This window comes from Periplaneta americana, chromosome 11 (genome assembly GCF_040183065.1).
Source record: "Periplaneta americana isolate PAMFEO1 chromosome 11, P.americana_PAMFEO1_priV1, whole genome shotgun sequence".
Lineage (NCBI taxonomy): Eukaryota > Metazoa > Arthropoda > Insecta > Blattodea > Blattidae > Periplaneta > Periplaneta americana.
In genome coordinates this window covers 23,818,770-23,844,725 of record NC_091127.1, presented here as the reverse complement: position 1 = coordinate 23,844,725, position 25,956 = coordinate 23,818,770, and the positions used below count along the sequence as shown (strand labels likewise).

At 36.0% G+C, this 25,956-nt stretch overlaps 1 protein-coding gene across 2 annotated transcripts in view; it reads left to right on the top strand.

Annotated features, from left to right (window-relative positions):
* The first annotated feature begins 2,730 nt into the window (after nt 1–2,730).
* Gyf (GIGYF family protein Gyf) overlaps nt 2,731–25,956 on the top strand; it is a 96,675-nt gene continuing 73,449 nt past the window's right edge. For both annotated transcript variants that reach the window (XM_069839153.1, XM_069839154.1), the window contains exons 1-2: nt 2,731–2,839; nt 3,433–3,477. In XM_069839153.1, coding sequence (XP_069695254.1) covers nt 3,446–3,477 — 32 coding nt within the window. In that variant the 5' untranslated portion in view covers nt 2,731–2,839; nt 3,433–3,445. The remainder of the gene's footprint in view (nt 2,840–3,432; nt 3,478–25,956) is intronic.

The following is a 25,956-nucleotide window of genomic DNA, read 5'->3' as shown; positions in this document are numbered from 1 at the left end:
CCAGGAACAATAGACTGTGCAGGTACTATTTCACATTGCCTGTAATGGGGCGATAGTAGCGATCCTAGTGGTTAGCAACTATCTATGGATGCATATTTATTGCATATTGAGCTTCGTGACTATATATGCTAGACTGTGGTAATATGGTAACAAATTAAATTAGATTAAACTAATGATATCTTATTAATGTATTAAAGTTAAGAAATGCTCTCTTGCAAAATTTAAAAGAAACAAGTGAGTTAGCACGTTATTTCTGAGAATCCTTCAAATGGCTAGAGCATTGGCTTTCCATGCTGGTAATTTGGATGTGGGTCCAACTGAAATTTGCAGTGGACAAAGATGGTACTTGGTGGTAGGTTTTTGCGAGATACTCCCGTTTCTCCTTGAATTCCATCATTGCTTCATTAATTATCATTGTGCAGTGTTGATGTAGTTCGCCTCTCATGGTGCACCAAAGGTAACGTCTTACTTACTTACTGGCTTTTAAGGAACCCGGAGGTTCATTGCCGCCCTCACATAAGCCCACCATTGGTCCCTATCCTGAGCAAGATTAATCCAGTCTCGATCATCATATCCCACCTCCCTCAAATCCATTTTAATATTATCTTCCCATCTACGTCTCGGCCTCCCCAAAGGTCTTCTCCCCTCTGGCCTCCCAGCTAACACTATATGCATTTCTGGATTCGCCCATACGTGCTACATGCCCTGCCCATCTCAAACGTCTGGATTTAATGTTCCTGATTATGTCAGGTGAAGGATACAATGCGTGCAGCTCTGCGTTGTGTAACTTTCTCCATTCTCCTGTAACTTAATCCCTCTTAGCCCCAAATATTTTCCTAAGAACCTTATTCTCAAAAACCCTCAATCTCTGTTCCTCTCTCAAAGTGAGTCCAAGTTTCACAGCCATACAGAACAACCGGCAATATGATTGTTTTATAAATTCTAACTTTCAGATTTTTTGACAGCAGACTAGATGACAACAGCTTCTCAACCGAATAATAACAGGCATTTCCCATATTTATTCTGCGTTTAATTTCCTCCCGAGTGTCATTTACATTTGTTACTGTTGCTCCAAGATATTTGAATTTTTCCACCTCTTCGAAGGATAAATCTCCAACTTTTATAGTTCCATTTCGTAAAATATTCTGATCACGAGACATAATCATATACTTAGTCTTTTCGGGATTTACTTCCAACCCTATCTCTTTACTTGCTTCAAGTAGAATTTCCGTGTTTTCCCTAATCGTTTGTGGATTTTCTCCTAACATATTCACATCATCCGCGTAGACAAGAAGCTGATGTAACCCGTTCAATTCCAAACCCTCTGTGTTATCCTGAACTTTCCTAATGGCATATTCTAGAGCGAAGTTAAAAAGTAAAGGTGATAGTGCATCTCCTTGCTTTAGCCCGCAGTGAATTGGAAAAGCATCAGATAGAAAAAGGTAACGCCTACAGTGGCTAAAAGAACTACAGCTTTGATTGTATTTAAGTAGGGGCTACATCATATGCCATTTACTGTTACAGGAAGAAACAAGAGAAGTGAGACGCTGTATATCAATCATACCGTAAGTTTGTCATAATTTGAACTGATGCAATGAAGGCCTTTCCTGCTGCTAAAATATTCATTTCTTAAATTACGTTATATTAGCCTAGCCAGTTTTTCAATGTGCGATTCAATGTTTTCGTAAATCAAAGATAAAGATATCTCCTTTTTCAGACACCATAAAGTCGTTTGGGAGGGGGGGGGCATGGAGCTCTGGAGATAACGTTCCATGCCTTCATGATCTCGGCACTAGAATGAGGCAGTGTAGTCAGCATCACGTTCCGATCGTTTTTTACCTCCCGGAACTTAATTTGACAGGAGCCGGGACCGTTCTGGAAGTTTTGGCAACGTGAAAAATCCCACCACCACCTGGGATTGAACCTGTTGCTCTATCAACTGAGCTACCTGATCGCCAAATGGTTTAGCACTTGAATTTAAATATTCCGCGTCACTCGTTCTGCGCATCGTGAATACGCATCAATGGTTCTGTTGGAAAATGACATTGGGATGGAAAGCTGTTCAAGGGGTTATTAATTTTATTATATCCTACTGTCAGGGGCTGTCTGTAAAGGCCAGGTAACTTCCATATGGGTGGACGATGTGACTATGGAGAATTGGTAGAATGATATTAAGTGAACATAAAATATACACGCATGTATGAATAAATATATGAAGATACATTTTGTCATTTCGGGTACTTACACTCTAATATGAATTAAAACTTTTTTTTAATCGGTCCGGTTGAATAAAATGCATAACCGTACTGTATTATATGCGTGAAATGTACTGGCAGTGACGCTTTTATTAGTAACAATATCGAACCTTGTAGAGATGCATAAATGACTGGAAGTTTGAATGATTGCAAGGTTCGAAAATTGTTACGTACTGTAGAAGAGCCAAGAGTGTTCATTCGAACGATGCTCTGTTCTTGTAGGACAAAGAAAAACAAAGATAAAAAGTACGCAAGAAATAAGTTTATCAGTTCATCCTTTTGAAACCTAAAATTATGTTAGCAAAATATGTTACGAATAAGTGAAGATTACATATTACGTTAGATACGTCTATACACTTTAATTGTTAATATCCAAATTACATATCAGTGTAACAAGAAATGGGTGTAGTGCATTTTGATTTTGGCCAGCTGATTTTGTAAACAGAACCACAAACCTGCTAATAATATTCTTTCTGATTGGTGAAATTTAATACGTGACGTAAAATCTGCGCATGCGTCGTTATCAATCTTTCGGCCATATTGGTGTGTGGTATTCGTTCACCCAGTGATCCGAAGAAAGAAAGGTATTTTTAATTCCTCTTTTAATTCTCCAAGCATATGTTTTGTTCCCTGTCAATATATTCGGATCACCAAATATATATACATAAATATAATGTTGATACTTGTCATAACAAGGCATGAGGGTTAGTTGAAGCTTGTGGGATTGCCACCTCGGCTTCGTTTTCTATGTGGCCTCGACCAGATGACAAATTATCCTGCATTTGATTGGTATTTAAATATGTTTATAAACTATATAAATTTGAAGGAATATGTTTACGACCACTCGTATATACATATTACAGAATATTTGTTTAGAATCTGAACCGCTACGCCTGTATCTTGGGTAAAATCTTTCTGTATCATGATTTACCCATATCTTATTTCCTACGTTTGATGTTATTTTGGTTAGCATACGTGTATACCATGCGTGATTAAAGACCTATGAATAGAAACACACCATATGTTTGGTGTTTGCATTATGTCCAGGCTTTAAACATACTTGTTGATAACATGTAATGACCTGTCCATTCGTATGTATTGTAGACTATATTTAACTCCTGTCCCAAATAATCTTGAGGTTAAAAAATCCAAACTTTATGTTATATTGCATTTGCAGGCAATTTCCGAAGATGACTGATTCCATGAAGTTCGGTCCAGAATGGTAAGCACTTTTAATTTTATTTGTATTTAATCATGAATTTTATAAACAAAGTAGCATACAAATGTTTGACAAAATAGATAGAGCAGTCAGGAAAGTTGGATGTTACCTAAGCTTACTGATGATATTGTATTGACAATATGACCCTTACATATCTTAAAATAAATATTTATCGTATAGTTTAATAATTACTAGGCCTAAGTTAGTAGTGGAAAGTTATGTGTATATACCTACTGTTTTCTTTTCAATCGTAACTTAAGACTTGAACTGTAGCTGCAGCTGGCATATTAATTCTTACCGGTACTTCAGCAATGAAGACAGGCTATTTTAAATGTGTACCATATGCTGTTTATGAGAATGAGTTGCAAGTGTTATTATGAAGCCTTTGTAACCTTTAAGTTAACATTGTTTATTGTGTATTAGTTACAGTGCAAAATGCAAATAAGAGCCCATTTCACATGAAAGAATCTTCTAGTGTCGTTTGCCATATGTTCAGACCCAGAGTCTACTACTATTAGGTCTATGAATGATAACATTTTCTATGTGGTTCAAAGAATTGCAGATAACTTCACTTGATACACCGCTAGGAGCAACAGTAGTGTATTTTCGGAGCACATTTACTGCTCCGAGGGCTTCGTTTGATACTTTCTTCTGCAGATTTAATTTCCTCATCACTGTCTTCATCTCGGGCGATAGTGACAGCATGATCTGCAATCATGTCAACACCGTGGATTTCTGAGGTCATTAGACTATTGTCAACTGACAATAAAATCTTCCATGTTAACTTCCCCCAACTTCTCTAGGAGCCCAATCCTCCTTATTATCCATTATGAAAGGAGCTTTCATTTCACAGGTTCTTATGCCATTATATTATGCACTGCAAACTTACTGCACTTACTTACTTACAAATGGCTTTTAAGGAACCCGAAGGTTCATTGCCGCCCTCACATAAGCCCGCCATCGGTCCCTATCCTGTGCAAGATTAATCCAGTCTCTATCATCATATCCCACTTCCCACAAATCCATTTTAATATTATCCTCCCATCTACGTCTCGGCCTCCTCAAAGGTCTTTTTCCCTCCGGTCTCCCAACTAACACTCTAAATGCATTTCTGGATTCGCCCATACGTGCTACATGCCCTGCCCATCTCAAACGTCTGGATTTAATGTTCCTAATTATGTCAGGTGAAGAATACAATGCGTGCAGTTCTGCATTGTGTAACTCTCCATTCTCCTGTAACTTCATCCTGCTTAGCCCCAAATATTTTCCTAAGCACCTTATTCTCAAACACCCTTAACCTATGTTCCTCTCTCAAAGTGAGAGTCCAAGTTTCACAACCATACAGAACAACCGGTAATATAACTGTTTTATAAATTCTAACTTTCAAATTTTTTGACTGCAGACTAGATGATAAAAGCTTCTCAACCGAATAGTAACACGCATTTCCCATATTTATTCTGCATTTAATTTCCTCCCGAGTGTCATTTATATTTGTTACTGTTGCTCCAAGATATTTGAATTTTTCCACCTCTTCAAAGGATAAATCTCCAATTTTTATATTTCCATTTCGTACAATATTCTGGTCACGAGACATAATCATATACTTTGTCTTTTCGGGATTTACTTCCAAACCTATCGCTTTACTTGCTGCGCACTCCACATAATTCAAAGGATGACTAAATTTACAGAAATGATGGGGAGACTTGAGAGTGTTAAAATCCTTTTATACAAAGGGAAGTACCATTCAGTACAACTTCCGACAATGCCCAGTTAGAGGCTGAAATTTCTTTCTTGCACTCGTGGTGCATTGACCCTCAATACAATCACAACAACATATTTTTTCACCATGCTTCTAAAATATTGCAAGTTTCGTAATTTGTACGGAATTTTGTACTCCTTTCCAATCCGAAAAAAGCACTACAAGCAGAATTTGGAAGCATTACAAGAGGGTAAAATTATGTAGGATTATAATATGAAATGTCCAGGAACTGTATAAAAAGAGCGAAATGAATGGGATAACATTATATGCGAGAGTATATTAACGAGGAAATTTAAAAATTTCTTGCTCTTAATTTATTACTGATAGCCTATAAGTTATTATGAGAAGGGTAGAGCTTTATTTTATATTACATCTTTATCGACTGTGTGACATATTTACACCCATTTACTTTCTATTGCAATGGAACCACTGTTCTGACCAACTTTTACGCTATTTGAAAATTATTAATACATAGAAACGATCACATAAAGTAAATCAGCTGAAATACTTATATAAAGAACCATGCAGAGAGATATCAACAAAACATTTCAGTGTCAGGAATCTTCTATACCACAACAATAACTTTAAGAATGTAGTTATATTGTCAGACTCCAAAGCAGCTATTCTATCAACAGTCTCTAAACACACACCTTCATCTCAAACAGCAGAAATAACTAAAATGCTCTCTCAATTAATATCACTCAATAAAAGAATTGTATTCCAATGGATACCATCCCATTGTGGAATCCTGGGAAACTAGAATGCGGGTGCATTAGCAAAGAAGGGCAGCACTGCTACTTACAGACCTGTTACTAAATCTATGTATTACTCTGTGAAAAGATTTATTAAATCTACATACTTAGACTTCAATAAACAAAATTTGATAACACAATCTCAGTGGAAAAAATGGAAATCTCTGCATCATAATCCACAGTTCACGAAAATCGTCTGTAGCTGCATTTAGATTGGCAACAGGCCATGATTGTTTGGCCAAACACCTGCATAGAATTGGAATATACCAGTCCCCTAACTGCCCATTGTGCAACTCAAAACAAGAAATGGATTCGGAACATCTCAAAATCTGTTCTTCAGTGGCTGACCATGATAATATCTTTGAAAAATATTGGAGTGCAAGAGGTCAAATGACTTTATTGTCAAACGCCTGGCATTAGAAAACAACAACAAAACATTTCAAATTTGGTTATGTACTGTACATGTACAGAGCATACTGTTGAATACCCAGAAGGCTTGTGAACACAGTAAGGCCGGGTGCACACAGAATCAGACGCAGTGTGGCGCGACGCTACATTTTGTCTCATAGTACTTGTCTCCCATTGATTTCTTATTATGTGGTGCACACAGAATCAGACATGGCTTGAAGGTCGCGAGCAGACACGAGTCACGGATAGACAACATCAAATGACTGCTAGATGTTCGTCGCGAGGAGACAGTCTGATTGCTGCAGTGTACTGCGCATGCGTTAGTAGTGGCTAGGATTGCACGCTTTCGCTATCTACAAATACTACATTGTTGTGTAATGCACATTATTAATAATGGAGCTCAATGTGGAAAAATTAGTTGTTTTAATACAGGAAAGATACGTTCTGTAAAATCTTTGAAATAATATCACGACAATAATGTGGTTTCTTAATGTATCCAGCTGTTTGCTGACAACATAAAGTCCACTATAGTCCACTGTAGTCTATTCAGTTGTTGTTTTTCACGAGAAATGAGGGGTATTTTGATCGGTGTTCATTACAGATGCCTGTTGCCAGTAACCAGAGTTAGGGTATTTTAATTTACTTCTTTTGTTATGGATGGACAGTATAGAAGAATGTGTTCCAGATCTACATCATGATTATTACACCGCAGACAAGTAGGATTATCAGAAATGTGAAATCCGTGTAGGTACAATTGTGTGACAATGTGACCTGTTCTGGCTCTTGTTAAAAATGTTGTTGTTGTTTTCTAATGCCAGGCTTTTGACAAAGTCATTTGACCTATTGCACTCCAATATTTTTCAAAGATATTATCATGACCAGCCACTGAAGCACAGATTTTGAGGTGTTCCGAATCCATTTCTTGGTTTGAGTTGCACAATGCGCAGTTAGGGGACTGATATATTCCAATTCTATGCAGGTGCTTGGCCAAACAGTCATGGCCTGTTGCCAATCTAAATGCAGCTACAGACGATTTTCGTGGTAAATCGGGAATTAACTGTGAATTATGATGGTATAATACAAGTATAATTTCAAGATGACAGCACTGTACTTATAAATAAGGACTGTGACCCATTTTAAAGTTCTACGCCACTTAGACGGGCCATACTGTGCATGATGTAGCCCATATCTGTATACAGGATTGATGGTAACCTCTGCACCAAAATGAAACTGGTCATGAGGAGAGATTCGAAAAATCTAAATAAGTTCTTACTGTAACATTCACCATTTGAGGAAATTATGGTGTTTTTATGAAGCATTTGACAACATCATGGCTGCTGCAATAACTCTAAGCAACGCAGTCTGCACTCCTTACCTTCCCCTCCCCCTATGCTGTAGTCAGTCGGTAACACGCAATGCGTGCCATATTGAAAAAATTATTTCAACAATTTTGCTATTATTGAATTTAAATTCATTCCTAAATGCTTTAATTTGCCAAAAAAAAAAAAAAAAAAGATTCAAGACATTAACTGTTCAGATTAATTTTATCTATCTGCTTGTGTAGCAGTCAGTCATTTCTCTCGGGCCATTACCACAATAGAGCGCTGCAAACATTGAGCAAAGACAATTTTTTCCTGCTTAACGGTACTTCATCGAAGGAAAAGTGTAACAAAAGTTCTGTTTACCATATATCCTTCCCTCCATTACTTTCCTAGGTATCCTCTGGTTCTCTATTCTGTTGATATGCCCAGCCCATTCCAATCTTCTGAGTTTGATGTGTCACTACATATCTCGATATTGTTCCATTACTTATCTCGATATTGTTCCATTACTTCCTGGTTATGGTTGAGGTGTCAATATCTTTCTTTCGAATTCACCTAAGGCTGATTCTGTCTTATTATTCATTACCCAAGTTTCACATCCATAACAGAGTACTGTTCGAATCATTGTTTTATAGATTCGAAATTTAGTTTTCTTATGTACAAATCTTGATTTCAGGATATCCAATAATGCAAAATATGTTTGATTTCCCTTCGTAATGCGTGTTTGTATATCTGTCCATTCTTTTTTATCATTGGTTATTACCAGGGAAAGGATTTATATGTAAATACATATTTACTTATAAAGCTAATATAATTTATATTTTGCATTATCTTTATGTTTCACAATGTGTAGGGTTGAAAAATCCTACTTTTATTTTCCATATTTTTCCATATTTTAGAGTTTAGTACATATTTTCGTTAATTTCCATATATTTTCCATATTTCATATAAAACAGTCCATATTATATTAGGTTTAACAATAAAACAAAACAAAATTCCATTAACTTTTAAAAATACATTTCAACAATAGAGATTTAAACACATGTTCAGTAATCCCTTTAACATCAGAGTTATTTGAAAATTAGCAGTCCTATCAACAATGGGAAAGTAAGTTACAAAACTGTATTAATTTAATTTAAAATTTTTAACAGACTTCAGTTGTGCAGCTCAACAGTTAAATGCCAGTCAGAGTACACATAGGTTCAGTTTTGTAAATCATACTATAAAGACGGTAAATATGCCAAAAGTACGTCATTCAGTCAATTTAAAATCAAAACTAACAAGTTACATTTCAGAATTTAAAGAAGATGGTTTATCAACTGACAATAAAATATTATTTTGTAATTTGTGTCAGTGTGCAGTATCATCTACACAAAAGTTCCTGGTGCAACAACACATTACAACTAGTAAACATCAGGCCAACAAACAACTAAATTCCAAGCAGAGACAATTGTTTTTAACACAACCAACAACATCGAATGTAAGATCTGAGTTTAACATCGACCTGTGCCGTTCTCTCATCTCTGCTGATATTCCTCTCTACAAACTAAAGAATAAGGTCTTCAGGGAATTCCTTGAAAAATATACTCAACATACAATCCCGGATGAGTCAACACTTAGGAAGACGTATGCTCCATCCATCTACGATGAGACAATACAGAAGATAAGAGATGAAATTAAAGATAGTTCAATTTGGGTTTCCATTGATGAGACTCCCGACAAAGAAGGTAGACTTGTTGGTAATGTAGTTATCGGTTTGTTAAGTGAACAATATTCTGAACGAATTCTTTTACATTGTGATGTTCTAGAAAAGTGCAATAACAAAACTATAGTTAAACTGTTCAACGAAGCTATGGGTATCCTGTGGCCAAAGGGTATTATGTACGATAATGTGTTATTCTTTATTAGCGATGCTGCCCCTTATATGGTCAAAGCTGGACAAGCATTATCTGTTGTATATCCTAAATTGACTCATTTTACTTGTGTGGCGCATGCATTTCATCGTGTGGCAGAAGTGGTCAGAGACAATTTCCCTAAAGTAGATTTGTTGATTTCATCAGTGAAAAAAGTATTTCTCAAAGCTCCCAGTAAGAAAGAAATGTACCCTGAAATTCCATTGCCACCAAAGCCAATTTTAACTAGATGGGGTACATGGCTAGAAGCAGTTGAATATTATGCCGAACATATAGACTCTATTAACAATGTTCTCCTTGCATTGGACTCTGAAGATGCAGTCTCAATTGATACTGCGAAAACAGTTACCTGTGACATAAGTGTGAAGAATGACTTAGCTCACATTCAGCATACATTTTCATGCATCATAAAAACGCTCAAAAGTCTCCAAAATAGGCACCTTTCACTATCTGAAAGTTTTGAAATTATAAATAGTACTGTGGAACAACTGAATCGTGGTAGAGGTAAAGTTGCAGATGCAGTAAGAGCTAAGGTGGACACTGTACTTTCAAAAAACCCTGGATATGAAGAACTACAAAAGGTTGTTGCTGTGATGAGTGGTGAATCAACAGTGAAGATTAACTTGGACTTATCCCCAGCAGACATTGTGAAATTGAATTATGTACCAGTTACTTCTTGTGACGTCGAACGCTCTTTTAGTCAGTATAAATCTATCCTCAGAGACAATAGAAGAAGATTCACTTTTCAGCACTTGAAAGAAATGTTTGTAACCTATTGTTATGGTAACAGACAATAAAAATTGTGTTTTGTTGAAACTACATTGGAAGATAAGGTACGTCCATTATATTTTTTGTTTAGTTTGATTAAAATGTACCAATATTTAACGTACATAGTCATTTTTTTATAATTTTAAGTCCATATTTAATTCCATATTTTGGTAAAAATCCATATTTAATTCCATATTTTGGTAAAAATAACTACATATATATTTACATATTTCATATATTTTTAGTCCATATAAATCCGTTCCCTGGTTATTACTGACCCAAGATATTTAAAATCCTTCGTGGGTTCGAATCTTTCTGAACCTATCTGTTGATTGGATATTAAGGTCTTTCTGGACTGTATCATCCACTTTGTCTTGCTGTTATTAATGCTCAATCCAATTTTCCTGCTGCTTTTTCAAGGTCTTTAAGTATCTCTTCTACTTTGGCTTTTGGTCTACCCGTGATGTCCAAATCATCTGCGTATCCAACAACTTGTACGCTCTTATACATCAGTGTATTATTAATATCTATATCTGTTTGCTTTAGCATGTAGCCTACTCCTGTTGAATAGCACCAAGCCAGGCTTAACGTCCTCGTCCGACTGACAAATCGCTATCAACAGTGACATATGCTTTCTCTTCATATGCATTGTGCAGACGTTTTATTTTTTGGTTTGTAATCTGTCATTATTTTAGGTAGGCCTATTCTATTTTTGTTCATTCTCAAAACATGTTGCATTGAATTATTGTATTTTTCGTTTTTATTAATGATTCAACTGTCAGTTGCATTGAAATTTCCTCACCTCTCTTGTGGTAAGCTACTAGCATAACTCAGGCAGTAGCAAGTTTGCCTGCTGATCCAGAGCTGCTCTTGGGTGTGGGTTTGATTCCCGCTAGGACTGATTATCTGATTGGGTTCTTTCTGAGGTTTTCCCCAACTGTAAGGTTAATGTCTGGTAATCTCGTGACAAATCCTTTTACTCAACTGCAGAATACCATCTTGCTATCAGCAATTTTACCGATGATAAATAATCCAGTGGAAACGCTGGAAATCTGGGTTCGAATCCCGGTGCCGGAGAGAATTTTTCTCCATTCTATCGATTCTTCACCATATGGAAATGCAGAATTACTGCACTGAAACTCCATATCTACTTTGGTACATCATAGTAATATGTTAAGAGTAAGTAATCACTTAGTGATTCAAGACCACCATGTTCCTTCGGACCCCGGCCACTTAGTCACTCGTATTAAGTGTACCTCTGTACTTGTGGTTGGACATTGCATCTGCTGTCACACATACTGTGACACGGTACGCGAGGGTAGGCCAGCAAAGAAGAACACAGTAGGTAGAACTTAAAAATGAGAGGGATTCGATCCAGCATTGAAACTTGAATCCAGTGTGACTTAGTGGATAAAGCACCAGCATGTAGAACTGGAAATTCGGGTTGAGTCCTGGTGCCAGAGAGAATTTTTCTTTGTTCTACCAATTCTTTACCAATTGAAACGCACTGAAACTCCATATGTACTTCAGTACATCACAGTAATTTAGAATATCAATTAAGAACTTCATGAAGAACAGCAGTTTTACTGATGGACTCAAAATCTGCTATTGCAGCTATAACATCAAACAAAATAAAATTTCGGAATATGTATGATAAGACTTTCTTATGTTAAATTCTAACATACCTTGTTTACATGTTTCGACCTTTTATGGGTTGTCCTCAGAACTGGTCGTTGTTGGTCTTGGCGCCTCACACCCCAACGAAATTCTCAACACACAACTCAATTTCAGAACACACACACTCTTTGACTCTACAATATACCACACGAACACACCCTCACAGGAAACAAAACAAGAGGTGCCAAGACCAACAATGACCAGTTCTGAGGATGACCTATAAAAGGTCGAAACATGTAAACAAGGTACGTTAGAATTTAACACAAGAAAGTCTTATCATACATATTCCGAAGTGATACAGTGTTAAAAGTTGTGTAATCAAGATGTACAAAATAAAATATTAGAAATATATAAACTTATCAGACAGCTTATAAAACAGGGAAGAAAATAGCATTACAGTAGATACCATCTCATGTGAACCTCCTAGGAAATGAAGTAACAGATGAACTGGCGAAGAAAGGAACAACCCTACAACAAAAATGTATCAAACTATCTTTACATAGTTTCAAAACTCGCAAAGGAAATTTGAAAACAATATAGAACAAAAACAGTAATCCCTATAAAAAAATAAACCATTGGAAGAGACAAGGAGCACCTGGAACAAATATAAGCAGCAAGAAAAAAACAATGTTTAAACTCAACACACAAGATCATTGTTCGGCAGGCCATCTGCACAAAATTGATATAAGGACTCACGATCTGTAAAGATCCAACCTCCACCATGGAAACAGATCATCTACTCCAGTGGAGTGCAGTAGAACAATACACAAGGATAGAATTCTTTTTACGATCAATCTACTGGGCTGCAAGAAAGAATCACATCTAATGAACACCATTGAAATTTAAAAAATAATAATTTTTCATTACAGTATACACAAACTTTGTAAGTTGTTTTATGTATCCTGAACTAACAAAGGCAACAAAATAAGTAAGAATAGAGACTTCAAAAACTTTGGAAATCCATTTTTGAATCTTGCGTACACCACTTTTAACACTTGAATATAATTAATTGATGAACTAGTGGACTTACTCGTGTTAAATATGTAATATTCGTCCGGCTTACAGCTGTTTCAGTGCATCACGCACCATCATCAGAGCCTACTAGATCGCGGCGTCATCTCGAACTTCTCTGCCAAACACACTAAAACACACCCTGATCAAATCCTCAACACACAGATCAATTTCAGTACACACACACTATTCGACTCCACAATCCAACACATTCCAACAATAAAACACACCCTCCTAACAGGCAGAGAAGTTCGAGATGACGCCGCAATCTAGTAGGCTCTGATGATGGTGCGTGATGCACTGAAACAGCTGTAAGCCGGACGAATATTACATATTTAACACGAGTAAGTCCACTAGTTCATCAATTAACTTTGGAAAGCTTTTTTCTGAAAACAGTCAGAGGTCATAATATATAAGTTCAACATTATTATGGTAATTGAAAATCATAGGAATTCCACTCCTTACCATTTTGAAAACCACTCAAATAACCTATAAAATGAGAGTCTAATATTCTAAATTTCCTTTGGTATGATTATTAGTCACAAAATTAATGGAGGTAATGGAAAAAAAAAAAAGTCTTCTTCAATGTTATAAGAGGTGTTATAAGTGCTTTGTATGCTGTGAAGGTAGTGTTAAGTCATGGTGAATTTTCGAAGCAATTCGAAATGGCATGCCCAAGCTTGAGAGTTAATAAATTCCTTAATATAGGGCTTAAAATTAATCTCGAAACTTGAGTGGTTTGCCTTTTTATACCCTGTATAGTATTTTATTTCTTTCACAACTAGGCTTATGTAAACTTCTCTTAACATTATCATAATCAAAAACATTGCAACAAAAATCAACGATTCTCATGTTGGGTGTGATTATTCATTTCCATCTGTGTCTATTTTATTACTGAAGAAACATATCTCTGTAATTTTCCTTTAGTACAATACAGGAAGTAATTTTTATGTTACATATTTTTTTACACTGAAGTAGTCGATTAAAAGACAAATGTAAATTATTTATTAAACATAAATAATACAAATTAACAGTAATACGAAAATTGCTAAATTGCAAAATAAATTGTTTTTGTTCTAAAATGTAAGGACTATTTAGAATATTAAAATTTTCAGAGTAATCCCAACACTTCGATACACTTTATGCCCTTTACTAGCCCAGTTTATCAAGAATACCACAGTCTAGTATATACAGTCACGAAGTTCAATACATAGGGAATATGCATCCATAGATAGTTGCTAACCACAAGGATCACTACTATCGCCTTATCACAGACAATGCGAAATAGTACTGGCACAGTCTATTGTTCCTAGTACCACAGTCTATTATATACAGTCACGAAGCTCAATACGTAGTAAATATGCATCCATAGATAGTTGCTAACCACTAGGATCGCTAATATAGCCTCATTACAAACAATGCGAAATAGTACCAGCACAGTCTATTATTCCTAGCACCCTCACAACTCAAGCTTCGTGACTGTGTATACTAGACTGTGCTAGTTACCCTCAACAACTCAAGCTTCGTGACTGTATATACTAGACTGTGAAGAATACAAAGTAGGCCATGATTATTTCTATCTTTTGTTGTTAGCAACAGATGGCTAAATTGTTATTTTACAGATATTGCTCAGTGTGTGTCTAATTCAGTTTAGGAAACAAATACTTCAAGAAAAATTACAAAGTACAGTGTATATACAACAATAATGATAAGTGATAATATTTATAGGTTATTTGAGTATTTTTTAAGAAGGTAAGAAGTAGAGTTCTTGTGATTTTTAATTACGAGAAATTTAATAATTATTCTAGATAGAACTAGTCTCGATCCTAATACTGAAATGGAAGATGAAATTTTGACTGATTTACTCAGTGTTATCTAACTGTAACTGAAATAGTATCTTATCTTTTATTTGGAAATAACTTATTTTATTGTGCAATAATAACTCCCGTACAAACTACCTTAATTAGAACATTTCTAAATGTGAATTCATTGTTTCGTTACTTTTCTTGAGTACCTAAGTAGTTACTAAAATTATAAAATTTTCCTAAACATTTTGAGAATAGCATGTGGAAAGGTTGAAAATGTTCCTAATGTTCTGAGAATAGTCTGTGAAAAGACCCTGCATCCAAAAGTGCATAGTCTGAAAGATATGTTTCTTGCTGAAATGAAGCATTTTGTGTTTTAACTAGGGTGGCAAATGTACAGGTACCTGCTGATTCTGTTTTGTCACAAATTATAACAAAATCATGTTTGCCAACTAAAGATTTTCCATTTTTAACTATTACTTCCCTGTAGTGAGGAACATATTCTTGTCTCAATTGATTAGCTTTTAGGTCGTCTCCCCTCCTAAACAAATTAAGAAAAAGTATTTTTATTAGGCCTAATTAATTAACATAAAATAGCGTAACTGTTATAGAAATTATGTCTGATTCATAAACTAATACAAATTATCTTTCAAAACTTCAAATTAACTTCATTTTGCGGATAAATGTGCTGAATATTTTAGCAAGAAGTGCTGGTACTTAAAAATGGAATAATTCATTCATTCATTCATAGTGTTCTGCCCAAGGACAGGTCTTTCATTGCAAACCCAGCATTTTCCAGTCTTTCCTATTTTCTGCCTTCCTCTTTGTCTCCGCATATCATCCATATATCTTAATATCGTCTATCACTTGATATTTTCTTCTACCACGAACTCTTCTCCGTTCGCCATTTCTTCCAGTGCATCCTTCAGTAGGCAGTTTCTTCTCAACCAGTGACCCAGCCAGTTCCTTTCTCTCTTTCTGATCAGTTTCAGTATCATCCTTTCTTCATCCACTCTTTCCAACACAGATTTGTTTCTTACTCTGTCCATTTCACATGTTCCATCCTTCTCCATATCCACATTTCAAATGCTTCTATTCTCTTCTCTTCACTTCATCATAATGTCCGTGTTTTTGCCCCATGCAATGCTACACTCCACACAAAGCACTTCACCAGTTGCTTTCTTAATTCTTTCTCAGAGGTCCGCAGAAAATGCTCCTTTTTCTGTTAAAAATCTTCCTTTGCCATTGTTATCCTCCTTTTGACTTCCTGGCAGCAGCTCATACTGCTTACAGTATATTTGGAGCTGTTTATTTGCTCTACTGCCTCATTTAGAATTCGCAAGTTTACCTTGTTTATTTTTCTTCCTATGACCATGGTCGTCGTCTTCTTAGCATTTATCTTCATTTCATACTGCTGACTGCTGTGATTTAGTTCCAGTAGAATATCCCTTAGTTCGTCTCCCTCTCTCTCTCTCTCTCTCTCTCTCTCTCCCCCCCCCTCTATTTTCCTCCCTCCCCCTCACCCCTCCCTCCTGACTGTTGTTTATGTTATCCAGGCATCAGCTGTTTTTGTGTATGTGCCAAGAAAATGAACGAGGGAAAGAGAATGGAAATCACCATGTGAAAGCACGGCTTGGTAAATCCATATCCCCTGAAATTAGCTGTACCTGTCTGTAGTATTTCATTGACAGCCAGCAGAAAAAGCATTCAGTGACTCAGATAAGAATAAGTGTAGTTTATTATAGTTTGACAACTTCAAGTGAAACCCCGTAAAACACGCCAACTTCTGGAATCTCTCTCTTTCTTTCTTCTCCCTCCCTCGCTCCTCGTCATTCAGTCACCAATCACCACGTAAATATCTGAGAGGGTGTGTGTGGGCATCGCGACCAATAGAAGAACCACTCTCCATATTACCACAATAACGGATTCTTCATTTTTGCCTCAACTGTCGGCTAGGAAGGTTCCATTATGTTAGCAGGTTTCACAAACTGTGAGTGGACCTGCAAGTACATAGTGCATAGTGCTCTCTCCCTTCCCCCCATGCTTTCTCACTTGCTCCTCCCCAAGACAGCCAGCACTCACGTAGTAACTCGGTCAGAGTTTCAGTTCGATTTGTCAATCTATACACTATATTATTTTTGCAGTGTCTGCATTAGGGTCGGTAGAACGTCAACATAGATGACGTCATATGAAATATAGCCCACTTTGCAAGACAAGGAGTGGTGGAAAGTAGTAGGCTGGGGAGAGGAGAGAACTGAATCTTGCCCCCCCTTATAGTCTGAAAATAGTAACCGAACTATATGATGTCTTAACATCCTTGTGATGAATTTGAAATTAGCAGCCTATTCCGATGTTTTAATTAGTGAAGTAAATTTCCCGAGTTTACTGATCGTTACAGGTTCTGATGGTTCTCATCATTTTGTCATTGTGTTTCCAATAGTCATCAGCATCTTAATTATCTTTATACTTTCTGCCGAACTCTTTAATCATTGTGGTGATGGAAAGGTTCTTGTATTGTATTGTATTGTATTTATTAACATTCCATCGTATTCATACATGCTTACAGCTAGAATATGGAACAAGTCAAAAAACTTAATACTATTATAAAATCTTAATTTATAGTCACAGTCTAGATGAAATATATACAGACGAGATTTACAATATAGTCTACTAGTACAACACAAAGTTTTAGTATCAATTTCATAAAGTGTTATTGAATGTCATGAATTCACCTACAGAATAGAAGGCGTGAGAAATTAGGTACTTCTTTAATTTGGCCCTAAATAATTTTATGTTTTGAGTTTCATTTTTTATATCGATAGGGAGGCTATTAAAAATTTTTATTGCCATATAACGCACTCCTTTTTGATAGCAGAATAGACTTGCCGATGGAGTATGAAAGTCATTTTTTTATGTGTATTTATGCTATGAACTGTTGAATTAGTTACAAAGTTTTCACGATTACATACGAGGAAGATTATTAATGAAAAGATATACTGACAAGCCATGGGCATTATTTGTATATTTTTTAAAATAGTCCTACACGATTCCCTAGATTTGGCACCTGCTATTATTCTAATTACTCTTTTTTTGTAGTAGGAATATACTGTTACAATCTGTGGAATTTCCCCAGAATATTATTCCGAAACTCATTACCGAGTGGAAGTATGCAAAGTATATTGTTTTTAAGGTATTGATATTTACTATCTTTTGCATAGGTCCAATAGAAAAACATGCTGCATTTAGTTTGGGGGTAATTTCTTTAATATTGATTTTTCCAATTTAACACATCGATTTTTAAGCCAAGAAATTTGGTTGTGTTGTTTCTAATAGGGATCTATTATTAATTATTGCGCTAGAAATTTGCGACGTTGAATTTTGACAGGATTTAAATTGAATCATGTTATTTTTGTTACAATTTAATACTAATTTATTGACTGAGAACCAGTCACATATTGTGTATTGCTGACTTCGTTTATTTTCCTTTAACGCCTGACTGAAGAAATCCTGTTCACAAAGGCCAATATTAAAACACACAAAAATTTTTGTCCTTTTGAGAGCTCTCTGTGGACACTTTCCCAGAGGCAGCACCTTTGACTTTTACTACATACTTCTAGATTGTTCGTGATCATATTGTGATCTGATAGACTGGAAATTTTAAAAGGATGGAATGACATGACTAACTTCAGTTGACAACATTGTTCTGAAGAGTTCAATAAGAGTTTATAATCAGTAATTTTGAAGTGAGTAAGATTCTGTATTAAAAATAAAAGTTGAAGACATGTCGTATGCAGGAAGATCTTTGCATAGCAAGCATGACGAACTTGGTTTTAATTAATTAATTCATTCATTCATTGATAGTTTTCTTCCCAAGGACAGGTATTTCACTGCAAACCCAGCATTCTCCAGTGTTTCCTATTTTCTGCCTTTTAGTCTCCGCATACTATCCATATTATCTTAATGTCGTCTATCATCTGATATATTTTTCTGCCCCGAACTCTTCTCCTGTTCACTACTTCTTCCAGTGCAGCCTTCAGTAGGCAATTTCTTCTCAGCCAGTGACCCAGCCAATTCCTTTTTCTTTTCCTGATCGGTTTCAACATTATTCTTTCTTCACCCACTCTTTCTAGCAAACTTGTGTTTTATTTTCACAAAATTTGTAAATAAAAATTGCGCAAAATGTACAGTAGTGGCAAAAAAAAAAACGGACAGACCCTTGTAGCTGATTTCAGAGTCTTGTTCACTCCACAGCATGATAGACTGGTAACTAAGACTTTAGTGGTTCGAATCCCGCCTGAGAAGGAAACTTTTTTTTTCGTTCCTTATTCAAATTTATTCCCAATACTTTTCAATTGCAGCGATATTTTACTACTTAATTAATTTATTATTCCCAGAACATGAATTTTACCAGCAATCGAAAAGTATTGGGAATAAATTTGAATAAGGGACAAAATAAAGTTTCCTTCCCAGGCAGGAGTCGAACCACGAAAGTCTTAGTTACCAGTCTATCGTGCTCTGGAGTGAACGGGGCTCTGAAATCAGCTGCAAGGGTCGGTCTGGTTTTTTTTTTTTTTGTAGCTCAATAATTAAAAACACAGCATTTCCAAGCACATAGTAGAGTGTTGTTCTTAGTCAACTATCCAAAGACAGGTCAGAACCACATAAGTGCCACCAATAAGACATCACTCATGGGGTAACTAAGCCAGTAGCTATTGGGGTATGGTGGCCAGTTCCTTTCTCCCTCCATTGCATACATCATACATCGTTGACTAGTTACATATTACACTAATCAGACTTAAGATGCATACAGATAATAAATTGTTCTTTCTCAACACATAATGTCAAGTGAGATATAATGCCTGATAATAAATATACGAGGCGCATCCAGAAAGTAAGTTTCCCGATTTTTCCCCTTGAAACTAAACATAATTAGTCCTGTCAATTGCGCATGCGTAACAGATCTATGACGTATCAATCATATGCCAGCCGGACAGGTCCTGCCTGGTGCCAGTAGCGTGGCAGCAGTGGTCCGAAATGGAAGATCTTATTCCTTCTCCCGCCGCCTGCGAGGTTCGGTTGGTGATAAAGTTCTTTAATGCACAAAGCATAGCGCCAATTGAAATTCATTGACAGCTCTGTCAGGTCTATGGGCCGAACATCATGAGCAGGGAAAGGATTTATATGTAAATACATATTTACTTATAAAGCTAATATAATTTATATTTTGCATTATCTTTATGTTTCACAATGTGTAGGGTTGAAAAATCCTACTTTTATTTCCCATATTTTTCCATATTTTAGAGTTTAGTACATATTTTCGTTAATTTCCATATATTTTCCATATTTCATATAAAACAGTCCATATTATATTAGGTTTAACAATAAAACAAAACAAAATTCCATTAACTTTTAAAAATACATTTCAACAATAGAGATTTAAACACATGTTCAGTAATCCCTTTAACATCAGAGTTATTTGAAAATTAGCAGTCCTATCAACAATGGGAAAGTAAGTTACAAAACTGTATTAATTTAATTTAAAATTTTTAACAGACTTCAGTTGTGCAGCTCAACAGTTAAATGCCAGTCAGAGTACACATAGGTTCAGTTTTGTAAATCATACTATAAAGACGGTAAATATGCCAAAAGTACGTCATTCAGTCAATTTAAAATCAAAACTAACAAGTTACATTTCAGAATTTAAAGAAGATGGTTTATCAACTGACAATAAAATATTATTTTGTAATTTGTGTCAGTGTGCAGTATCATCTACACAAAAGTTCCTGGTGCAACAACACATTACAACTAGTAAACATCAGGCCAACAAACAACTAAATTCCAAGCAGAGACAATTGTTTTTAACACAACCAACAACATCGAATGTAAGATCTGAGTTTAACATCGACCTGTGCCGTTCTCTCATCTCTGCTGATATTCCTCTCTACAAACTAAAGAATAAGGTCTTCAGGGAATTCCTTGAAAAATATACTCAACATACAATCCCGGATGAGTCAACACTTAGGAAGACGTATGCTCCATCCATCTACGATGAGACAATACAGAAGATAAGAGATGAAATTAAAGATAGTTCAATTTGGGTTTCCATTGATGAGACTCCCGACAAAGAAGGTAGACTTGTTGGTAATGTAGTTATCGGTTTGTTAAGTGAACAATATTCTGAACGAATTCTTTTACATTGTGATGTTCTAGAAAAGTGCAATAACAAAACTATAGTTAAACTGTTCAACGAAGCTATGGGTATCCTGTGGCCAAAGGGTATTATGTACGATAATGTGTTATTCTTTATTAGCGATGCTGCCCCTTATATGGTCAAAGCTGGACAAGCATTATCTGTTGTATATCCTAAATTGACTCATTTTACTTGTGTGGCGCATGCATTTCATCGTGTGGCAGAAGTGGTCAGAGACAATTTCCCTAAAGTAGATTTGTTGATTTCATCAGTGAAAAAAGTATTTCTCAAAGCTCCCAGTAAGAAAGAAATGTACCCTGAAATTCCATTGCCACCAAAGCCAATTTTAACTAGATGGGGTACATGGCTAGAAGCAGTTGAATATTATGCCGAACATATAGACTCTATTAACAATGTTCTCCTTGCATTGGACTCTGAAGATGCAGTCTCAATTGATACTGCGAAAACAGTTACCTGTGACATAAGTGTGAAGAATGACTTAGCTCACATTCAGCATACATTTTCATGCATCATAAAAACGCTCAAAAGTCTCCAAAATAGGCACCTTTCACTATCTGAAAGTTTTGAAATTATAAATAGTACTGTGGAACAACTGAATCGTGGTAGAGGTAAAGTTGCAGATGCAGTAAGAGCTAAGGTGGACACTGTACTTTCAAAAAACCCTGGATATGAAGAACTACAAAAGGTTGTTGCTGTGATGAGTGGTGAATCAACAGTGAAGATTAACTTGGACTTATCCCCAGCAGACATTGTGAAATTGAATTATGTACCAGTTACTTCTTGTGACGTCGAACGCTCTTTTAGTCAGTATAAATCTATCCTCAGAGACAATAGAAGAAGATTCACTTTTCAGCACTTGAAAGAAATGTTTGTAACCTATTGTTATGGTAACAGACAATAAAAATTGTGTTTTGTTGAAACTACATTGGAAGATAAGGTACGTCCATTATATTTTTTGTTTAGTTTGATTAAAATGTACCAATATTTAACGTACATAGTCATTTTTTTATAATTTTAAGTCCATATTTAATTCCATATTTTGGTAAAAATCCATATTTAATTCCATATTTTGGTAAAAATAACTACATATATATTTACATATTTCATATATTTTTAGTCCATATAAATCCGTTCCCTGATCATGAGTAAGCAGATGGTGCATCGCTGTTGTAGGCAGTTTTCCGAAGGTCGTCAAAGTGTCCATGATGAAGAGCGCAGTGGGCGATCGTCCCTCATCAATTCACGATTACGGAGCTGAGCAGCCATTTTCCGCAGATATCGCGATCCTTGTTGCATGAGATTGTCACTAAGCACTTGCTGTTCAAAAAAGTGTGTGTCAGGTGGGTGCCGAAAAACCTGACACCCGAACACAAAATGCAACGTTTAGGAGCAGCACCGACATTTCTGCAACGGTATCACGATGACGGTGACGAGTTCCTCGACAGGATCGTCACGGGCGATGAGACTTGGATTTCGCACTTCACCCCGGAAACCAAGCAGCAGTCAATGCATTGGCGGCATAGTGGATCTCCGGTCAGGACGAAATTCAAATGGAAAGTGATGTGCACGGTGTTCTGGGACAGGAAGGGCATTCTGCTCATTGACTTCCTTCCAAGAGGTGAAACAGTGAACATTGACCGTTACTGTGAAACACTGCGAAAATTGCGACGTGCCATTCAAAACAAGAGGCATGGAATGCTTACTGCAGGTGTTGTGCTCCTCCATGACAATGCTCCCAGTTGTTTGATCATCCACCCTACAGTCCTGATCTTGCTCCCAGCGATTTTCACGTTTTCTTGCACCTCAAGAAATTCCTGTCCTCCGGTGAGTGTTTTGGCAACGACGAAGAGCTGAAGACGTCTGTCACACGCTGGTTCCATTCATAGGCGGCAGAGTTCTACGACAGAGGGATACAAAAGTTGATCCCATGATACGACAAGTGTCTCAATTCTGATGGTGGCTATGTTGAAAAATAGCTGAAACATTGCTGTACCTGTTGCCAATAAATGTTTTCCTGAAAGTGTGTGTTCTTTTTTTTTTTTAAATAGGGAAACTTACTTTCTGAATGCGCTTCGTACTTACCAGCCAGAACCTCTAAGGTAATAGTAGAGTATGTAACTTATTTACTTCCATGAAAATAATTTATTACACCCCATAGAAAAGCATGTAAAATATTGGTTTTTCTACAAGACGTTAATTACATGTAATTTACGTAAAATATACGTATATAATGTAATTTACGCAGCCAACGCTGACTGTTATTCTTCTCTGAACAACTTAACTTTTACGTAGAGAAGTATGGTTTATTGATTGGTTGGTGTGATTGATTTCAGTTCCTTTAGTTGTAGTCAAATCAAATGACATCTTTCTTAGACATTGTTGGTGATCCATTGATTAAGTGACTGCAATTACGAGGGGGATCCAGGAAATAACGACCGTTTTGTTGTAATAATTAAAAAAAATATATTTATTTGAAAAAACAAAGTCTGTTACATAACTGAAGCTTCCTTTACTTGTCTACATAATCACCACCTACATTTAAACATTTGTCGTATCTGTTCACTAGCTTTAGAATTCCCGTGTTATACTCCTCTGCCGCCAGTTCATTAAGCCAGGTGTTCACTGTCTTCTTCAACTCTTCATCACTTCCAAAACGCGTACCACCCAGAAAGTCTTTCAGCTTAGTGAAAAGGTGAAAATCGCTAGGAGCAAGGTCTGGACTATAGGGCGGATGATCAAAGATTTTCCAACCGAATTGATCCAGCAATTCTCGAGTTGAAGCAGCAGTGTGCGGGCGGGCACAGGTTTTGTGGTAGCCAAGATGTTGTGACACAATTTCACCAAGCAAAGAACGAGAAATGTCAGGAAAGGCAATATGCAATTCGTCGAGTGATGTGCGCCTGTCTTGCAAGATTCTGTCGTTCACTTTAGTCGTCAGGTCTTCTGTGATGAGTGATGGGCGTCCTGGTCGAGTTTCATCGTGGACATTTGTTCGCCCATTGTTGAACATTTCGCACCATTTTCTCACATTTCTTTCATTCATTACAGTAACCATACACTTCTTTCAATTGCCGGTAAATTTCTGCAGGTTTCAAATGTCGGGCATTCAAAAATCGAATCACACTCCTCACCTCACAGTTGGCGGGATTATCAATCACGTCGTTCATTTTGAAGTAACACAAAATGCACAATGGCGACTTGTTGCAACCAGTACTCACAACATTATGAGAACACATGTTAAGGAAGCCAGTTGACCTTCAAACAAGGAAGGGGAGTCAGCTGCGCGGCGGGTATGCGCGAACGGTCGTTATTTCCCGGATCCCCCTCGTACATGCGAAGTTATCAAATTCAAACTCATTCGATATTTAAGGTGTGATGGAAATCCTTGTCATGGCTTTCTTTTTTACAATAAACTGAGATGTCTTCTGTCGCACATCTTTGACATGTAAAATGGCCTGATTGATAGGATTGTAGACAAAGTTTACGTGTTATTTGCCCTCAAGACCAGTGCCTTGCTTTAGGGATGGTATCTCTAGACGGTTACCTCAATTGTGACTGCAGGTGTGCCTTTAGGATGTGTTGTGAGACTCTTGTTAAATAAAGCATAAGAAAATATAAAATAAGAAGACAGGCACAATCAGTCATAGACTTCAGTGTATTTGGAAACCATTGAAAGATCTTCATAGACTGTGTTAATGTTCACTATTGCTATTTCTCATCACTGGAGCTCTCTGCCGTCTGAAATCAAGGCTGCCGAACCTTGAAATCTTTCAAATCTGGTTACAAAATTGTATTATGACGAGTTGTCTAACATACTGCTATGACAGGTGTTGTATTGCAGATTTCCACGTATTCACTACATTTTTTTTATATTCTAGTGATATTTATTTTATTTTATTTTATCTGTTTTTATTTCATCATATTTCCTGATAATGGTATGTCTATCATGTCATAACTGAGCTACTTATAATTTTCCTTGCTGTGTGTACCTAAAAATATTGTGTTCATTGTATACTTTGTACTTTACTATTTTATTGTTGTTGTTATTATTATTATTATTATTATTATTATTATTATTATCTATTTCAGTTTTTTGTGTATGTAGCGTTTTTTGTATGGCAGTTTTACTCCTGGTTGAACGACCTTAACTCTGCCAGGTTAAATAAACCATTATTATTATTATTATTATTATTATTATTATTATTATTATTATTAATCTGTCACATAAAATTCCATTTCTGAGATGGAGGTATTTTTTTCTTTTTAAATTGGTAGGATGACTAGAAGATCTCAAGTTTGATGCATGAATGACAAATGACTGTAAGTTTTATTTGGAAGTCTTCTAACCCAGAATTGGTTCCTTTACTGTTGTCAATTTACTTAGAGTTTTGAAAGAATACATATGAATTTTTTATCATATTTTAAAAATGCAATTCCTTTCATCCCCTGATCAGCCATTTCGTAATTACCGTTGGGACATTCTTACTCAGTTTTCAACTTGAAATTGCTATATAACTTTAAATAAGGCAGTGTTATCTTTCATGTTTGAATTCTTCAAATGAAGCATATTACCATACACAACGCATTTTTGCTTAAACTTTTCAAATTTTATTAATGTATTTGAAATAATATTTTTAGAATTTGTTACGGGTGGGACAAAAGTTGGAAAAGCATTTTTGTGATAAATGTTAAATTAAATATTTTCTGTTGTGTTATTATCAGAATTTTAATACCGATATTAATGAAGAAATGGAGGTTTAAAAAATGGTAAATCATATTTCCAAGATCCTTAAAATATATATTCACCTAGCAAAATAACTAATGGTAAATAAAGTTGCTGGCATTGTTACAGGTGT